An 18,668-nucleotide genomic window follows, 5' to 3' on the forward strand; every position below is an offset into this window, starting at 1 on the left:
AACATTGATTTTGAAGGGAAGAGGAACGTATATCGGTATTTGTTCCTATATCTAACTCAATTGAATAACTGTTAGGGTAAATTACATAAATGGTCCTTACAAATTAAGGAAATAATCACAAACTACAAAAAAAAAAAAAAAAAAAGGAAAACTGACATTTTACGGAACTTTAACAACATATTTTTCAGCTCATGTGTCGAAATGATCATTTCCACAATATCGACAGAACACAAGGACCGATTTTGTCCATTTTCTTGAAGTTGAACTAAGTTTGCCTATTTCACAAAACCATATGACCATTTATGCGATTTTGTCTAAAAATAACATAATGATTTTTTCGAATATATCGAAGAATAATAAGTTGTTTTTTAAGGTTTTTTCTTAACTATATACTAAATTGTATAAATTGTATAAGAAAAAATAGACATGGAGTCAATTCAAAATTCAAACAAAATCTTCGTTTAAATTGCATTTTAAAACATACAATCATACATTGCTTAAAATGCATGTTTTAAAACATAATTAAAAATTAAAACCGCAACATCCAAAATTTCCAAGTAAAATGCACCAACTTCTCCAATTTAGGGTTTTCACCATGAACATTTTCAAGAAACTTATCCAAAATCCATGCCACATAGTCTTTTTCTAATACATGTCTAACTTATATATACATATTACATAATATATTCGATCACAAGATCAAACTATAGCTGATCAAGATCAGTTCCTCATCATTCTGACTGCAAGTTCTTGAAGCTCACCCAAATCACTTTCAGAAAGTCTCTTGTTATATAAGCCATGATCATTATTGAAACCATTTCGGCTTTGAATCTCTTGAATCCCAACGCCTTCGTAGTTGTGATCGATTGACTCCATGGAGCTTTGTGGTGACGTATTGAAGTTCGTGAAATTTGCAGCATTTATGTAGTTCTGATATGGCATTGCTCCAGCCATGCTTGGAGTTTCAAGATTTCTTGAATCCAAGTACCCTTGTGCCATTTGAGCCTTTACTTGCATTATTTGTGCTTGTAAATATGCAACCTAAAGATTCATTTGATTGGTTTATTAAAAATGTCGAAAAGATCATGATATACATGAATGATATAAATGAAGATTTTATAAATTATTTTTGCCTAGAATTATGTGAATATATAGGGAATACAATAAAATATTTATTATAATTTTTGTTAGGTAGGGGAATCCTTGAGCAGGTCCCGATCCCTAACGCCATTACTGTTTTTTTCCCAGTCATGATTGAATTTGCAAAGGGAGAAATTGTACACATTAATTTTTTGTATTTTCTAAGACAAAAGTTCTGCAAAATATGATTCTCTAAGGAAGATTTTTACATTAATTAACTACAGATTCTTGAGGGGATAACAAACGCCTCCCTTGCTCCGTCACTATTTATACCTAGCAGCGGAACTAGAAAACATGCCACCCGGTGTGAACATACATTTCACAGATCGATGACTTTTTTTTATAAATTTATGATATTTAATTAGATTTTTCAAACACTTTTATTAAAAAAAGTTATGAAAACTCCACTTACTAGCTAATCCCATCCCATTTAGTTAACTTTGGTGCCGAAAATTCTTGATTTTAAGATTTTATATAAAATTTTGAACTATATATCTACAGATATATACCGTTCAAAAAAACATATCCAGAAATAGAAGAAGCCAGAGAATTTAGCCGACTACATCAGGAAATTAATATATACCTGTTGCTGTAAGGCAAAGATGTGTGCAACACAACCATAAACAGGATCTTTGATTCTAGCTTGAGCTTCATAAGCAATGGTAACCACCGCCTCACAGCGATCTGCAGCCGCCACATGATGCAGCATTTTTGAAACGTTGCTTGCACCAAACACCTTATGAATGGCGGCGAACCGTGCAGGGCCTTGTTCCGAGCAGAAATAGGGTGCAAAAATACACTCCGAAGTGCATTTTCTTCTCAGAAATTTGCATGCACCACAAGGTGAACCAGTGGCGGCCATGAAACAAGCTTGAAATTTGAAAAGTATATGGATGAAGAAGAAGAATAAGAAGAATAAGAAAAAAGAATAAGAAGAAGATGATGAAGAAAGAATAAGAAGAAGAAGAAGAAGAAGAAGATGATGATGATGATTAAATGCACACGAGGGGACTAGAAAATGGTGAAAAAAGAGGAATTATAAAGGAAGGAAAAGGAGACAAAGCAGGTTTGTATGTAGGGGTGTAAAGAGACAAGTAATAATTGTTTATGCAAATTTAGAATTGCTTCTTCAATGAACCTTAGACTATTCCAATATGAGTTTTTAATATGCCTTTACTTCTTTGTCTTTTATATAATAGTAATATAATTGATTGGTTAAATTGGTAAAATTGATGAGGAAAATGGTTAAAGTTTAATATAATGAAAAGGGTTGGCCAGCTGGGTGCTGGTAGATGGTTTTCTTTGTTTTCTTTTCTTTTGATACACAATGGATTTTCATACTAATAAGTAGGCCTCGTAATTTTTGATACGACCTAAGATACGATACGAAATAAACGTCAATCCGCCAACAAGTCATATATAAGTTTGTCAAAAAACATACGTGTTGACCCGCCAACCCGTTTAGAATTTTAATAAAAAAATTATATATTTTTTATATTAAGTATTATTCGTAGGACCGTAGGATTAATGTTTGTATCTATTTTTGTATTAATATGGCTATTACATTATCACTTGAATTTATCTATTTGTATTAACGTTTTAGTTTGAATATGTTTTTATGAATGTTTTTAATTTTCATTTACATCTAAAATTTATTCATGTTTAATTATCTATTTTATTTATGGAATCTGCTCCACAAATCCAAATTTGACCCACCAACCCCCCAACCTATGAACTCATATAAATAAGTGGGTTGACGGTAGACCTGACAATTCGTATATTCGTGTCATGAAAACGTGTCAGCCACGAATTTTATACGATACGATTACACGATGAGAAATAAGCTTTATCTCAAATTTTAAGATGTATTCGTGTTGTGTATTCGTGTCATGTCGTGTCTCTCACAGATTCGTGTCTTCGTGTCTGAAATTGTCAGGTCTAGTTGACGGGTCGTATATGGGTTTATGTTCCAGACCCATCAACCTGTGACATGTATAGTTAATCGGGTCGCGTTTAGGTTGGTGTATTTTGACCCGTCAACCCGAACATGACACGATTGACAGACCTACTAATAAGGTATATATATTATTTATTTGAATGTTTTAATATATTTTTAGTTAGTTATATTTTTGTAAACATTATTATATTTTAATCTTTTTTTTTTCAATATTTAAGTATTCAACTATCAATGAAAATTTAATAGAATGCATCCAAAATAAGACATAATCTCTTGGATATGCGTCTCTTGTTCAAAGAATAAAGATGAATAAAAACGAAACTCGGTATGATTTATATACAACAAGTTATTAGTACACTCTAAAAGAATACATATTGATTTATGAAGGCTATTTCAACAACATACGTCATAGTGTTGGGCGGTTGCCCATAAGGCTTAATTTGATCAGTAGAGGTATTAATATACCCTCGGCTTTGTGTCATATCTGCAACGTCAAAGAGGAGTTTGAAATACATGTCTTTCTTGAATGCACTGCTGGTAAAAAACAATGTTAGTGGTATTTAGATGATGAGATCAAAAAGTAGGTCAAGTGAACACTTTAGAGGACTTGGTAGGCCGGTCTCTGGGAAGAATTTACTGGAATAGACTGGTTCCCGGAAAGGTAAACTTTGTGTTCTGGAGGGAAAGTGTTGGGCGGCTGCCCACAAGGCTTAATTTGATCAGTAGAGGTATTAATATACCCTCGGCTTTGTGTCCTATATGCAACGTCAAAGAAGAGAGTGAAATACATGTCTTTCTTGAATGTACTATCGGTAAAGAAACAATGTTACTGGTATATAGATGGTGGGATCAAAAAGTGGGTCAGGTGAACACTTTAGATGACTTGGTAAGACTGGTCTCTGGGCAGAACTCAAAAAACAAGTACATAGAGGGGTTGTTTGTGATTATACTCACTTTCATATGGGTATTATGGCGGGTAAGAAACAACAAGTTGTACGATGGCTTGGTGAAGTTGACACACGTCCTTCTAATGAGATCCAAATGTTCTCTTATAATTGGATAAGAAATAGATCTAAATGGGATAGGAATGTGTGTTGGGATCTTTGGTGCTTAGACCCAAAAACCGTTTGTAATGTTGTTTTTAACTAGCTTCTAGTTTGTTGCTATCATTTAAATAAATTCTTCTTGTTGTTCAAAAAAAATCTTTGAATTCTTTTGTATTGCATTTTTTCATGAAGTTAAACATTGGCTTATTATGTCGAATATTCTTTTTCTTATTGCAAACATATATGGTGTAATCGATAAATATCTAAGTAGACAAGAATCTCCAAAGTGCTTGGTGTTAATGTTTAGTCAACAATATATCACAAATCATATAACTATTTGTTATCGCTAATGTTTATGGTGATCCTTATGTTAACAATTACTTATAAGGACGTGTCAAATGCCTACTGAATTATCATTATAGCGTAACTACATTATAACACATAACAATTGTATTATTCAGATATTTGAAGTATCTGATAATTAATAAAAACAAATTTAAAGTTTTGTACTATTAATTGTATTATTAATGTATTTTGAGTAATAAAAATAGTAGCACCAATTATCTATAAAAGAAATAATAATAAGCTAATATCAATAAGAGAATCTCTCATTTTTTATAGTTAATTATTATTTCTTTGAACACTTATCACCACTTAATTTCATCAGAGATCATAAAGTTTTGTTAACGGAAAATTTAATCTACTTCTAAACTACTCATAATTTCACTTATGTCGCAGACGTGACTTGAACCATCGACCTCAAAGAGATAAGGCAACAATCGATACCTTTCACATTATTTCTTTTTTATTGACCACTTATTGAATGATCACTTTATATTTGACAGATTACATGAATGGTCTATGTTTTTGGAAAATATACAAGGTTAGATCCTAAAGAGTAATTTCTTGCAAAGATGTTCCATAAATTTGAGATTATTTGCATAAACGGTCATTATGATTAACTCTGTTAAAAAATAATATTAAATCCATGTGAAATTATAAATATGCCTTATTGACATTTTATATATTTTTTAAATGATTTATAATTAAATAGAAGAAAATTGTCCCCATCACATCTGCTCTTTCTATTTCTATTTCTATTTCTCTCTCTCCTCCTCCCTTTCTCTCTCTCTCTCTCTCTCTCTCTCTCTCTCTCACACACACACACACCCTCTATCTATCTATCTATCTATCTATCTATCTATCTATCTATCTATCTATCTATCTATCTATCTATCTATCTATCTATCTTCTATCTATGTCTCTCTCTCTCTCTCTCTCTCTCACACACACACATAGAAGAGGTTGCCACTCGCCACACCTAACTGATCAAGAATAATATCCCAGGACTATCTTTGTTATCACAAATCACCCACATGAATCCATGTGCTTCTAAGACTATGGAAGTGGAAGTAAAGAGACACTGCTTTTACGGCCTTGACTCCTAAGCCACCTATCCCTCAAATCTAAACCTATTATCTTTGCTTGTCTTCTTTCTTGTTCTAGTATGAGAGAGATTCTGGTGAGAGGATCACAATCGATGCATGCTTGTCTAACTCAAACAGTAGGCTTTCATGCTTTTTTGTTCATGTAGAGATTGAGTGATTCTTAACAGAGTATCACAAATAGAGTTGAGCTTTTCCTTGTCATTTTGTTGTTGTTTGTTTTTCTAGCAGAAAAGCATGTCTCAGTAGAAGGAGATGGTTGATATTGTTGCATGCTTTTTTATGATTTTTTAGTAGTTTTAATATGTTTTTTCTTCTATTTCTATGATATTTAAGAAATCCACCTGCTAGAGAATCTAAAGATAAGGTCGTTAAATCGATGTTAGCTTAGACATGTACTATGGGACCTAAAAGTAGTTAAATAACGGTTAGAAGTTTGTTAATAGATATTTGGGCAGGTAGTCGGGTCCCTGAAGATAGCTCTTCACTTGAGCGTAAAAGCCTGATTTTCAAGCCTTGAAGCCACTTTGAAGAGCTACATAGGAAACTAACAACTACCAAGAACAGTGTTAGTTACAATTACAATAATCATTTCTTAGTAGGGTTGTAAACGAACCAAACGACCACAAACATGAACTGTTCATGTTCGTTCGTTTAAGTTAACCGAACAAACAAACAAATAAACATGAACGGATAAACGAATGATGTTTTTTATTCATGTCCATTCCTTTAACAAATTACATTGTTCATGTTCATTCGTTTATATTCGTGAACATGCTAAACGAGCCAAGATAAACAAAGATAATTGAACGTACATGAACATAAACTGACATATAATATAGTAACGGAATCAAACATAATTGAACATGTATGAACATAAAATTAACTAAAATGAATGAACAAAAATATATGTAAAAGAACAACACAAACGTATGGCATCGTGCGCCACCCAGTATACATGTAAACATATAAACATACAATCATACAAACATATGCAATAATCACAAAGATAAATAGCATACATGATAATCATTGGGCCCTGCCCGGTAAGCATATAAACACATATCACATGCAAGAGTCATGCAAACAACTAGAATCCTAAAAAAAACAAACCATGGGCCGACATTGGTGCCTTCGACCTGCTAAACATGGTGAGGAAATGTAACACCCAAAATTTTCAAATGATTTTTCGCATTTTAACAACACACTTTCATTCATAATTGTTATAAAAATATCATTGTATCACATAATCAATTCATAACATCACATCCCAAGATCATAAAATGTAAAAGCTCCTCATGTGTGTACTGATCAAGCCGGCGCCTTCCCGCGATCCTCACTGGTACCTGAAACACATAACACAACACTGTAAGCATAAATGCTTAGTGAGTTCCCCAAAATACCACACACAACACATATTAGCCACTCGAGGCTATAACTCTATTTGACCCCCTAGTCAATGTGTCTCAGTGGGACCCTCCAGTCCCATAACTCTGTGGGCCCTCTGTCCCTAACTCTGTGGACCTTCCGGTCCTAACTCTGTAAACACTATAGCATACATAAATCACATAGAAATCACATCATGAAAAAGCACACAAAATAATCTGTCATATAACTCTAATTACCACTCTAGGTAAAGTATAGTGAAAAGACTCACCTCGGGTAACTCGGTAATCTCGAACTCTGTAAAATCGGGTCTAGCCTCCGCCCAATCATATGAAATAAACACTCCAAATAAATGCATCTCTCAAGGCTAGACTATTCCTTCTCTTAGTACTCTCAAAAGGGTAAAAGACCATTTTACCCCTCTCATGGCTCAAAGACCCTAAAGTTGACCAACCCTAAGAGTCAACAAAAGTTAACTCTCCGGGTTACGCTGCGCGTACCAAACATGTACGCTGGGCGTACCCGGCGTCCTCACAGAAACGGGGTGTGCGACCCCTTACGTCGCGCATACTGGGATTACGCCCCGTGTAACTCTTAGTTTCAGACTCTAAGCTCTTGAGGTCTTAAACAGTTAAGACTCACGTCCAACTTCTAGATCTGACCATTTCTAAGCCTCTTAATCCATAAAGTTTGTGACTTTAAGCCTTTGCATGGCTGGACAAGTCACTAACACCCATAACATTCCATTTCCCAACTCTAGAAAGCAGACCAAGATGGAAACTTTATTGATCTATAACACAAATATCACTGAAATGGGACAGATCTAGGTCCATGGAGTACATTACACTCATAAAGTCTCCACCTTTGGGACTTTTAACCCTAGAAATGGTCCATGAAATCATCAAACAAAATAAAGAGGAAAGTTTTGAACTTTATACCTCTAGATGAAGTTCCTTTCTTTGTAGATCTCAGATCCAAACTTGTACTTCAAGCCCTAGCCTCCGCAAGCTCTTCTCCTTCTTCTTCACTAACACACCAAGACACTTTTAGCTCCAAAACACACACACTCAAGCTAAGGACGGTGGAAGGCTCTCTCTTAGGGTTTCACTCTCTGATATGGAGGCTGAGAAATGAGCCTTAGCATCCTTTAAATAGTGCACAAGCCAAACACTTAGGGTTTGCATTTGGACCCGTTACGCCTAGCGTAACCCTGGGTACGCCAAGCATACCCAGGCGAGTCCGCGTCCAAAATAAGCGCATAAGTACGCACAGCGTACTCCCCAGTACGCCCAACGTACTCATCTGCTACAAGAACTCTCTCAAGGGACCAATATTTACAACTTGATAAAATGGAATGGTTAAATGGCTTACCTGAATTTCGGGATGTTACAGGAAACTCACCTCAAGCTATAGCATCACTCGGATAAAATCTCAGTCTGCTGGTCCGGAAAATCCCTGCACTAACATCATCAAATAAGTATCCAATTAATAATTGGATTACAACCCATAATCAAGAATCTAAGTTACATGTCCAATATCGAGGGTAAAAGAAATTTTTACACTTTTTCTTACTTGGCCCAAAACCAAGGCCCGACCCATTTGCTCTTTAAAGGCCCAATTTCCTAAATGGCACCCAAAGCCCGAATATGGCCCAATCTAGAAAAGCCTAAAAACACAAAAATTATCCATGGGAGTTAAGGGGCAAAGCCCAAACAAACCATAGCCTAAAACCCCAAGCCCACAATTCTTTCAGCCAGCCTAGTATACGCTTAGCGTACCAGGCCCGTACGCCCTGCGTACACGATCAATGCAGAAACTGGTTCGTAGCCAATATGTTCAGTGTACGCAAGAGTACGCCCCGTGTAGTGGCATGATCCCAACTCTTTGGACAAATGACTTAATCACTTCAGAACTTATCATCCAATCCATAAGATATCATCATACTAAGGTCTTAACCCATAAAGTCGAAGGCTTTAATCCTTTGCTTGGCTAAAAACACCCTAAGGTCCAATTCTAGCATCTTAGCTCCATGAAATGAGACATCAACTTTGCATGGTTGCACAAAACCCAACAAGGTGTTATTTTTATGCATTACGGACCTCTAAAACGTCCAAATCTAGAGGCTAATCTCCTGGAGTAACTTTTTCTCACAAGGACAAACCAAAAGGGATGAAAATAAGTCGTAAATCATCCTAAACTAGATCTACACAAGGAGTTGTCAAGCTAAGAACTTTATACCTTCAATAGCTCGCAAAAGAGGTGTTAAATGTGGATTTCTAAGCTTCACTGCAAGCAATGAATCTTCAAAAATCCTTTTATCTTTTCAAAATTCACAAGAAAACACTAATATTCTTCACAAGATCTCAAAAACACTAAAATGGTGGCTAAGGGTCGAGATTAGGGTTTAGGAGACATGGAGGCTGATAAGAGGCAAAGCTCATGGGACTTAATGAGATTATATAGGGGTAAAACCCTAAAAATTAGGGTTTCTAACTGGTCGGAGTACACCCCACGTTCTCCCACGTATGCCTAGCATACGTGGGTGCATCCGCGATCCATCGGAGAGCCAGTACACTCAGCGTACCCATAGGGTACATCCTGCGTACTAAGCTAGGGACCAAAAAGAAGGGTTTTTTCATAAAGGGGGTTAAAAGAAACATTCCAATACTTTCGGATGTTGCAATTTTCCCCCACTTGAATTAGACTTCGTCCTTAAAGTCCGCCGCCACAAATAACTTGGGTTAATGATCATTCATCTCTTCCTCTGGCTCCCACGTCCATTCTGAACCTTTGCGATGTTGCCACTAAACTTTTACCAACTAAACAACCTTGTGCCTCAAGGTGTTCGTTTTCCTGTGACGAATCTCCACCGGTCTCTTGATATAATTCAGGCGATCATCCACCTAAATATCTTCCAATGGAACCTGTGCGGAGTCATCCACAAAACATTTTCGTAACTGAGAGACATGGAACGTGTTATGTATCTGACTAAGCTCCTCGGGAAGGTCCAAGCAATAAGCAACCTGTCCCACCCAAGTCAAAACTCGAAAAGGATCGACGTACCTAGGGCCCAACTTGCCCGTCTTCCTGAATCGGATAACACCTTTCCACGGTGACACTTTCAGGAGAACCATATCCCCAACCTGGAACTCTAGATTTGATCAGTGCTTTTCAGAATAGCTCTTCTACCGACTCTGAGTTGTTTGGAGTCTACTCCGAACCTGTAGAATCAACTCGGTAGTCTTGAGTACCACATCGGTACTCCCCATGACTGACCGACTTCACCCCAACATATCGGGGTCCTGCATTTCCTCCATTAAAGCATCTCAAAAGGAGGTCGATCAATGTTAGCATGATAACTGTTGTTATACGAACACTCCACCAAAGGGAGATATGTATCCCAACTCCCACGAAAATCCAAAACACACGCCCAAAGCATATCTTCTAAGGTCTAAATAGACCGCTCGCTCTGACTGTCAGTCTGTGGGTGGAAGGCCGGACTGAAATGCAGACGAGTACCTAACTCGTCATGGAACCTCTTCCAAATTTAGATGTAAACCGGACGTCCCTGTCTGAAACCACAGAAACCATCACCCTTTTTTGTGCCACGACCACCCTGATGTATACCTCAGCCAACTTCTCCGTAGAGATACTCTCCTGAATCAGAATAAAATGCACGCTCTTGGTCAATCGACCCATGATGACCCAAGTCGAATCCACTTCGTGCATAGTCTGAGGCAGCTTTGAAATGAAATCCATGGTAATCTCCTCTCATTCCCAAATGGGAATATCTAATGGCTTCATCTTGTAATGAGTTCGCTGATTGTCGGCCTTTACTTTCCTACAAGTCAAGCACCTCTCCACATACCAAGCTACATCTCGCTTCATGCAGGGCCACCAATAATCAGGACGAAGATCTTTATACATCTTCATCTCCCCGGGATGAATGGAGAACCTCAATTTATGCACCTCCTCCATCAGAACCTGACACACACCACCCCAACACAGAACCCACACTCTCCGATGGAGAGTTAGTAACCCTCGGCTATCATAATCAAAGGAAGTCACCTGACCCACTATGCGCTCACTGTTCCGGTGCTCTTCCTTCGTAGCCTCAACCTGAGCCTCTCGAATCTGCTCCAAGAGTGGAGTAATCATTTTCATCCCCATACAAATATCTACGATCGGAGTCACGACCCCCTTGCGGCTGAGAGCATCGGACACCACATCCAACCACCAGCGTTTCCTCATGCTCAAATTCGGGTGATCCATCAAATACCTTAGACTCTTATGATCCATGTAAATAGTACAACAAACCCCATAGAGGTAATGGCGTCAAATCTTGAGGGCAAAAATCACAGCCCCAACTCCAAATCATGCGTCGAATAATTCGCCTCATGAGGCTTCAGTTGCTATGAAGCGTAAGAAATAACGCGACCCCACTGCATCAGAACTGCACCCAGACCTGAGATCGAAGCATCATAATAAACCATAAAATCCTCAACACCCTCAGGCAAGGTCAAAATCGCTGCCGCACATAATCTTTGTCTCAATGTCTCAAAAGTTGCCTGTTGCTCAGGCCCCCAGCAAAAAGTTACTGCCTTCTTCGTCAACCGAGTTAGAGGTATTGCTATCTTGGAGAAATCCTGAATAAACCTCCGATAGTAGCCTACCAACCAAGGAAACTCTGAATCTCAGATGGAGACTTCGGAACCTCCCATCCCATCACGGCCTCGACCTTGGCCGGATCGACCAGTATACCATTCTGGTTGACAAGGTGCCCCAGAAACTGCACCTCGCGCAACCAGAACTCACACTTGGAGAACTTCACATAAAGTATCTCCTTCCTCAGTGTCTCCAATACCTCCCTCAAGTGTGATGGGTTTTGAGCATTCTAACACTTCCTAAGTGTACATGCAACCCTAATAAACTTTGGATCTATGTTTATCTAAATACATACAAACTTTGGTTTCCAAGGTTCATAATCCTATCTAGCATACATGGGAACTTTAATCCTAAAAGGATAGCTAGAAATACATACCTTGTAGTTGATTTTGATTCCTTGAAACCTTGTGAGCCTAGCACCCCAAGTGTGATGCCTCAAATGCTTCACACAACACCAAATGCTTTTGGAATGACTTTAGAGAGAATGCACACACTCTAAAAATCGGCCTAGCCCTCACTTCTCTTTGTGTAGCCGATTTTGGTGGATAGTATGTTCCTTATATAGTGTTGACACATCTAGGGTTACACCATGTAAATCCTAATGTGTCATGACTCTTTATTTCCATGACCCATGGGCTTGTAACTCCCATGGTGCATCCATGGAGCATCCTATGGGTTTAACCCAACTTGATAATCCATGGAGCCTCTCAGCCCACTATACAAGTTATGGATGATTTACATAATCAACCCATATATTTAATTATTTATCTTTTGATCTCATAATTAATTCCAAATTAATTCTTGATCAATACTAATTAAATAATACTATTAATATATTAGAACTTATAATATATTAATAAACCACAAGTGTTATTTCTCTCATTAATCTATCCAAATGCATGATGCCATGCAACCCAAATGGACCATGCCGGGTCGGGTCAAGTACATACCAGAAATAGTTATGGACTTAGACACCTTACCTAACAAAGTGCTCCTCATGTAGCTCCTGGGTCTTGGAATATACTAGGATGTCATCAATAAACACAATCACAGACCGGTCCAACATCGGCCTGCATACACGGTTCATGAGGTCCATGAATGTGACTGGAGCATTGGTGAGCCTGAAGGCCATCACCATGAACTCGTAAAGACCATAGCAAGTTCAAAAGGTCGTCTTCTGCACATCCTCCTCCCTGATACTCATCTGATGACATCCTGAATGAATATCAATCTTGGAAAACCAAGATGCACCCTAAATTTGGTCAAACAAATCATCAATCCTTGGGAGTGGATAACGGTTCTTCACCGTTAGCTTATTCAGCTCCCATTAGTCAATACACATCCAATGTGACCCATACTTCTTCTTCACAAACAAGATTGGTTATCCCCATGGAGAACTACTCGGTCGAATGAAACCCTTTCCTAACAGCTCCTGCAGCTGTGTTGACAACTTCTGCATCGCTGGAGGAGTTAACTGATACGGTGCCTTGTCTATCGGAACCGCACCCAGAACCAATTTAATCCTAAACTCCACCTGCCTCTCCAGAGGCACCCCAGGAAAATCCTTCGGGAACACATCTAGTTACTCGCACACAATTGGCACATCCTCCATAGTCGCCTTACCCTTATCCCGAATATTCATAACATAGGCAACATATCCGGAACAACGTTGATGAAGATAGCTTTTAGCCCTAGTTGTTGAACGTAGAATCGTCCCACACTAAGCTCTCTCTCCCTGAACCGCCAACTCTCCCCCACTTGGGACAGATCGATCATCCGTAATCTCGACCTCTAGAGGACAATCTAGCTCCCCGGAGCCCCAACAAACCTCTTGCTAAGCGTAAGCGATACAAAAGATCGAGTAGCCCCCGAATCAAACAACATCGACACAAAGTTACCGTTTAGAAGGAACGATCCTAAAACAAAACACATAAATAAAAGCAGGAAAATCAACATAAATAAAGAGATAAGGAGAAGATACGTACCAGTCACCACATCAGGTGTTGCATGAGCCTCCTACGCTGTCAGCTGAAAATCCCTACTCCTCACCACAAGCGCATCTGTCTTGCTCTGGCGGCCATCATTAATTCGCAGTGTCGCTAGAGCCGATGCTACCACTAGTCCTGCTGTTTCCGAACTCGAGCATTGGGCCTTCTTTCTGATTGCAATGGAAGCAAATCAGATTAGATACTGGGGTTGTGGTGGTCTGGTAGAAGTTGAATCCATGCTAATATGACCCGTCCGGCCGCACTTGAAGCAGCATGAACCACCTACCCTGCATGCCCCATCGTGCATCTTGCCGCACTTTCCATAACGGCTCCAGCCCTGCTGGCCTCTTGCTCTCGAATCAAATACCTTGGGCCTCTTTCCCAAACCCCCTAAAACCTGAGCCTGATCCGGCTTCCTCTTCCTCTCCATCTCTATATCAATATCGCTCTCTATGGCTCTCGCAATCATATCTTTTAGTGTCTTGCAACTAGATTGGCTCACGAACTACTGAATATCACTCCTCAACATCTCATGGTATCTCTCCTTCTTCATATCCTCATCTGCCACATACTGCGGAACCAACATCACCCTCTCGCGAAACATAGCGGTGATCTCAGCCACTGTGTCAATAGTCTGGCGAAGGTCTTGGAACTCCCTCGCCAACTACTACACCTCGATCACCGGTGCAAACTTGGCTCGAAATCTAGTCATAAAGTCATCCTATTTCATCGAATCAACTGCCTCATCACCCATGGATCGCCCAACCTCCTCCCACCAATATTGAGATCTATCTTTCAGAAGACATGAAGCAAGTCTGACCATTTCCCCATCGAGGAAACTGCTAGTGTGGAAGACCTGTTAACCATCTTCTGCTTGCGATCGGGTCCTTCTCCCCGAATTACTCTGGAGCCCCAGATGCCCAGAACTCACAGAAGGTCAACGTGCGAGCTCCCATCAATGCCACATTATCTGACCAAAAACCACCCAAACACTCATCCAAAATCTCCGTAACGCCCTCCTTAACCGTACAAAATATCATAGGAGTCTAATCAAGTATGCAGTGGGTAATCTCATACGAAATGAACTCGTATGTCTGATCATCCAACTAACCGGCTATAGAACCCAAGCCCAAACCCTCACCAGCTCTTATATCACTAACCGGTCTGCCTCGAAGAGCCACCATACTGAAAATAAACCATATGAACCATCATAACACGCATAAATAATAACGAGTAATCTCATACTCTGCAAGTTTCCTAGTATCGTCGCTGCTTTCCTTGGCTCGAGTACATATCCTCTTCTTCGAGTGGTATGGGCCCATACTACCTTTCACATCTATCCATACTTTCCTCAAAGATCGATTTGAACCCTCTAACTCACTCCGTATCCATACATACAATCTTCGACAAAACAAGGTTCCCAACATAAAATCTCTTCCTAGGTGTTCCTGGGGAACACACCATTCTCCGCTATCGGCTGCAGAAGGAATTTCGTCTAACATCCTCTAACTAGCTCATGAATACAATTACATATTACCAACACCAGATAATTCTTCGAATGAAAGGTCTTACACTACAACGGTTGGACTCAGACAAGAGTTGCGCAATAGAGTTAAACCTAACCTTCTTAAATTATTTAGTCTCAATAATATGTAACTTAGTATATTCGCTTACTAGTTAGCTGAGTTAATGTGAATTCCTAAAAAGCACAAAGCAAGAAGCATTTGAGCATTGAGTAATCAGAACAAGCATAACCTAAAAGGTCATCCTATCACTGACTGATTAGTACTAGCATGCCAATATACAAGCTCATACAGTAGGCATATAAAGGCATCTCTCCTAACATTCTATCATGCAAATCCTAAGCAGATCCTCAGCCCTAAATAGAATGCGATTCACTGATTCACAAGCAAAGCATATCATAAAATATGTATGGGTATTTTGGGAAAACTTACTTGAGCTCAGTCGATTGCATGCACCACACCCTTTTTCTTTTGTTAGAAAACCTCTGTATAGAACGTTTCTTTTTTTTTGAACAAAAGCATTCTACCAAATCCTTAGTTTAAGTTTAGAAACACCCGAGAGTATGTTTGAATCCCTAAAACTAAAGCTCTGATACCAACTTTTAACGTCCCAAAAATAAATACTAAAAATTTCAACTTTTTAAATTAATAAAACCATTATACAAACAACATCATAGAAACCATGGTGAATCAAAGTGTAGCAATAACATCCAAGTACATCATAGTAATATAAAAATGCAGAACGATGTGGTGTATGCACTACAATCATCACGGGATCTTCCCCTTCGAACCAGAAGTACCTGAAACATATACTAAATAGCGTAAGCATAAAGCCTAGTGAGTTCCTCAAAATACCACATACCATACATATCAATCATAGATTGGGCCCCGCTCGACATCGATCCCCACCTCGGTAAACAGATCTGTCAGTCATCAGGCCCCGCCCGGTATACATGTAAACATATAAACATACAATCATAAAAACATATGCAATAATCTAAGATAAATAGCATACAAGATAATCATCGGGACTTGCCCGATAAACATATAACCACATATCACATGCAAGAGTCACGCAAACAACTACCATCCTAAACATAACAAACCATGGGCCGACATTGGTGCCTTCGACTCGCAAAACACAGTGAGGAAACTCACCTCAAGCTGCAGAATCATTCAGATAAAATCTCAGTCTGGTGGTCAGGAAAATCCCTGCGCTAACATCATCAAATAAGTATCCAATTAATAACAGGATCACGACCCATAATCAAGAATCAAAGTTACTTGTCCAATATCCAAGGTAAAAGACCATTTTACCCTTTTTCTTACTTGCCCCAACCCATTTGCTCTCTAAAGGCCTAATATCCTAAATGGAACCTAAAGCCCAAATATGGCCCAATCTAGAAAAGCCAAAAAAAACCTAGAAATTATCCATGGGATTTAAGGGGCCAAGCCCAAACCAAACATAGCCCAAAAACCCAAGCCAACAATTCCTTCGACCCACCCTATCATACGCTCGACGTACCGTGCTCGTACGCGATCGATGCAGAAACGAGTTTATAGCCAATACGCTCAACATACCCAGGTGTACGCCCCTCTTACTGGCCTGATCCTAACACTTTGGCCAAATGGCTTACTCATTTCAGAACGTATCATATAATCCACAAGATATCATCATAGTAAAGTCTTAACCTGTAAGGTCGAAGGCCTTAAGCCATTACATGGCTAAAAACACCCCAAGGTCCAATTCTAGCATCTTAGTTCCATGAAATGAGACATCAACTTTGCATGATTCCACAAAACCCAACAAGGTGCATTTTTATGCATTAGGGACCTCTAAAACATCCAGATCTAGAAGCTAAGCTTCTGGAGTAACATTTACTCACAAGGACAAACCAAAAGGGACTAAAATAAGCCATAAATCACCCCAAACTAAATCTACACATGTAGTTTTCAAGCTAAGAACTTTATATCTTCAATGGCTTGCAAAAGAGGTGATAAATCTAGATCTCTAAGCTTCACTCCAAGAAATGAATCTTCAATATGCTTCTATCTCTTCAAAATGCACAAGAAAACACTAATATTCTTCACAAGAGCTCAAAAACACTAAAGTGGTAGCTAAGGTTGAGATTAGCGTTTGGGCGATATTGAGGCTGATAAGAGGCAAAGCTCATCAGACTTAATGAGATTATATAGGGGTAAAACCCTAAAAATTAGGGTATCTAGCTGGCTAGAGTACGCCCCACGTTCTCCCACATACCCCCATTGTATGTGGGTGCATCTGCAATCCATCGGAGAGCTAGTACGCTCAGTGTACCCATAGGGCACTCCCCACATATTGAGTTAAGGACCAAAAACAAAGGTTTTTGCATAAATGGGGTTAAAGGAAACATACCAATATTTTTGAATGTTACAAGATGGTTTAGAAATATAAGAGTGGTTCATAAGTGTAATGGTTTGAAATTGGATATGGATGAAATCTACTTTGATTTTGGGTTTAATTACAAAATTCAATGCAATAGTAGTGATCATGATGAAGTTAAGTTGTTGTTATAAGAGTTTCTTAATCAATGTGATTAGATTTTCTTATTCTCTTGTATCAAAATTTTCCAGTTTAAGATCAAGGAAGTTCTCTAAATTCAAGTAATTAGCATTACCAAATTCTTTGAAATTTTTTATCCTTATAAATATGTGACATCCTCTAATTTTCAGAACCAATTAAAACTTTTCTTTACGCTTTTAAAATCATTTATTTATATTTGTGGAAAATCCAAGTATAAAATATCATTTGATTACAAATGTTTGTTTCTAAAATGTGAAAACCCTAAGGATGTCATAATCAATACAGATACATAAGTGACAGCGTAAAGACCTAATGGTCCTAAGTACTATTGTAGGTTGTCTCTTAATCACTTAGCATCCTAATCATGTTCCATTAGCTTAAGTCTTGATATTTGTGATGCATATAAACTGAGTGGGTCAGGTTGGGGAAACCTGGTGAGATACATAGGGATTTCAATCCCATAATATTGATATGATAATATTCCTTAATTAGCATACCCACAAAACCAATCGATACCATACTAAATCCATAATTTTCTTACATTCCTACATATCTATTCCTACCGATCCTCACAGATACTAGTACAAGATTATCAGAGAGAATTATCGCTCCGATGAACCATTTAAGGTAAGGGTTTGACTACACAACTAGGGGCTCCCTTGTCTAGTGTAAGTCTTAAGGCACCCAATCCTTCAGAGTAATTTGATGACTAGGGTATTACCTTTCATCTACTTCTATAGGTTATGAGCCTACACTAACAACATAACTCACAAGGAAACTAACTAAACTCAAGAGTTTTTATTTCATTAGACCGATGACCTTAGTTAATCCTATAATTCATATCAGCATCAAGTACTCTTTTTAGCGTAATTTTTTATCCTTGCTCTATGAATCTAAATTATTATTACGAGAATTTCTCGTAATAATAATTTAGATTTGCATTTTCATGTTATAA

The 18,668-nt window shown here is 38.4% G+C and overlaps 2 protein-coding genes across 2 annotated transcripts in view; one reads left to right on the forward strand and one right to left on the reverse strand.

Annotated features, from left to right (window-relative positions):
• Positions 1-522: 522 nt before the first annotated feature.
• LOC111902507 (LOB domain-containing protein 16) lies at positions 523-2,159 on the reverse strand. Its single transcript, XM_023898330.3, has 2 exons — positions 1,724-2,159; positions 523-1,041 (listed from the first exon to the last, which is right to left on the reverse strand). The coding sequence occupies exons 1-2, from the start codon at positions 2,000-2,002 to the stop codon at positions 721-723; spliced, it is 600 nt and encodes a 199-aa protein (XP_023754098.1). The 5' UTR covers positions 2,003-2,159; the 3' UTR covers positions 523-720.
• Positions 2,160-18,500: 16,341 nt separating this feature from the next.
• The window catches only part of LOC122197850 (NAD(P)H-quinone oxidoreductase subunit 5, chloroplastic), a 2,627-nt gene continuing 2,459 nt past the window's right edge, over positions 18,501-18,668 (forward strand). The window contains exon 1 of the mRNA XM_042901946.2: positions 18,501-18,668. This exon is cut by the window's right edge and continues 2,459 nt beyond it. The gene's annotated coding sequence lies outside the window, so the exon portion shown is untranslated.

This window comes from Lactuca sativa, chromosome 5 (genome assembly GCF_002870075.4).
Source record: "Lactuca sativa cultivar Salinas chromosome 5, Lsat_Salinas_v11, whole genome shotgun sequence".
In the NCBI taxonomy this organism is placed as follows: Eukaryota; Viridiplantae; Streptophyta; class Magnoliopsida; order Asterales; family Asteraceae; genus Lactuca; species Lactuca sativa.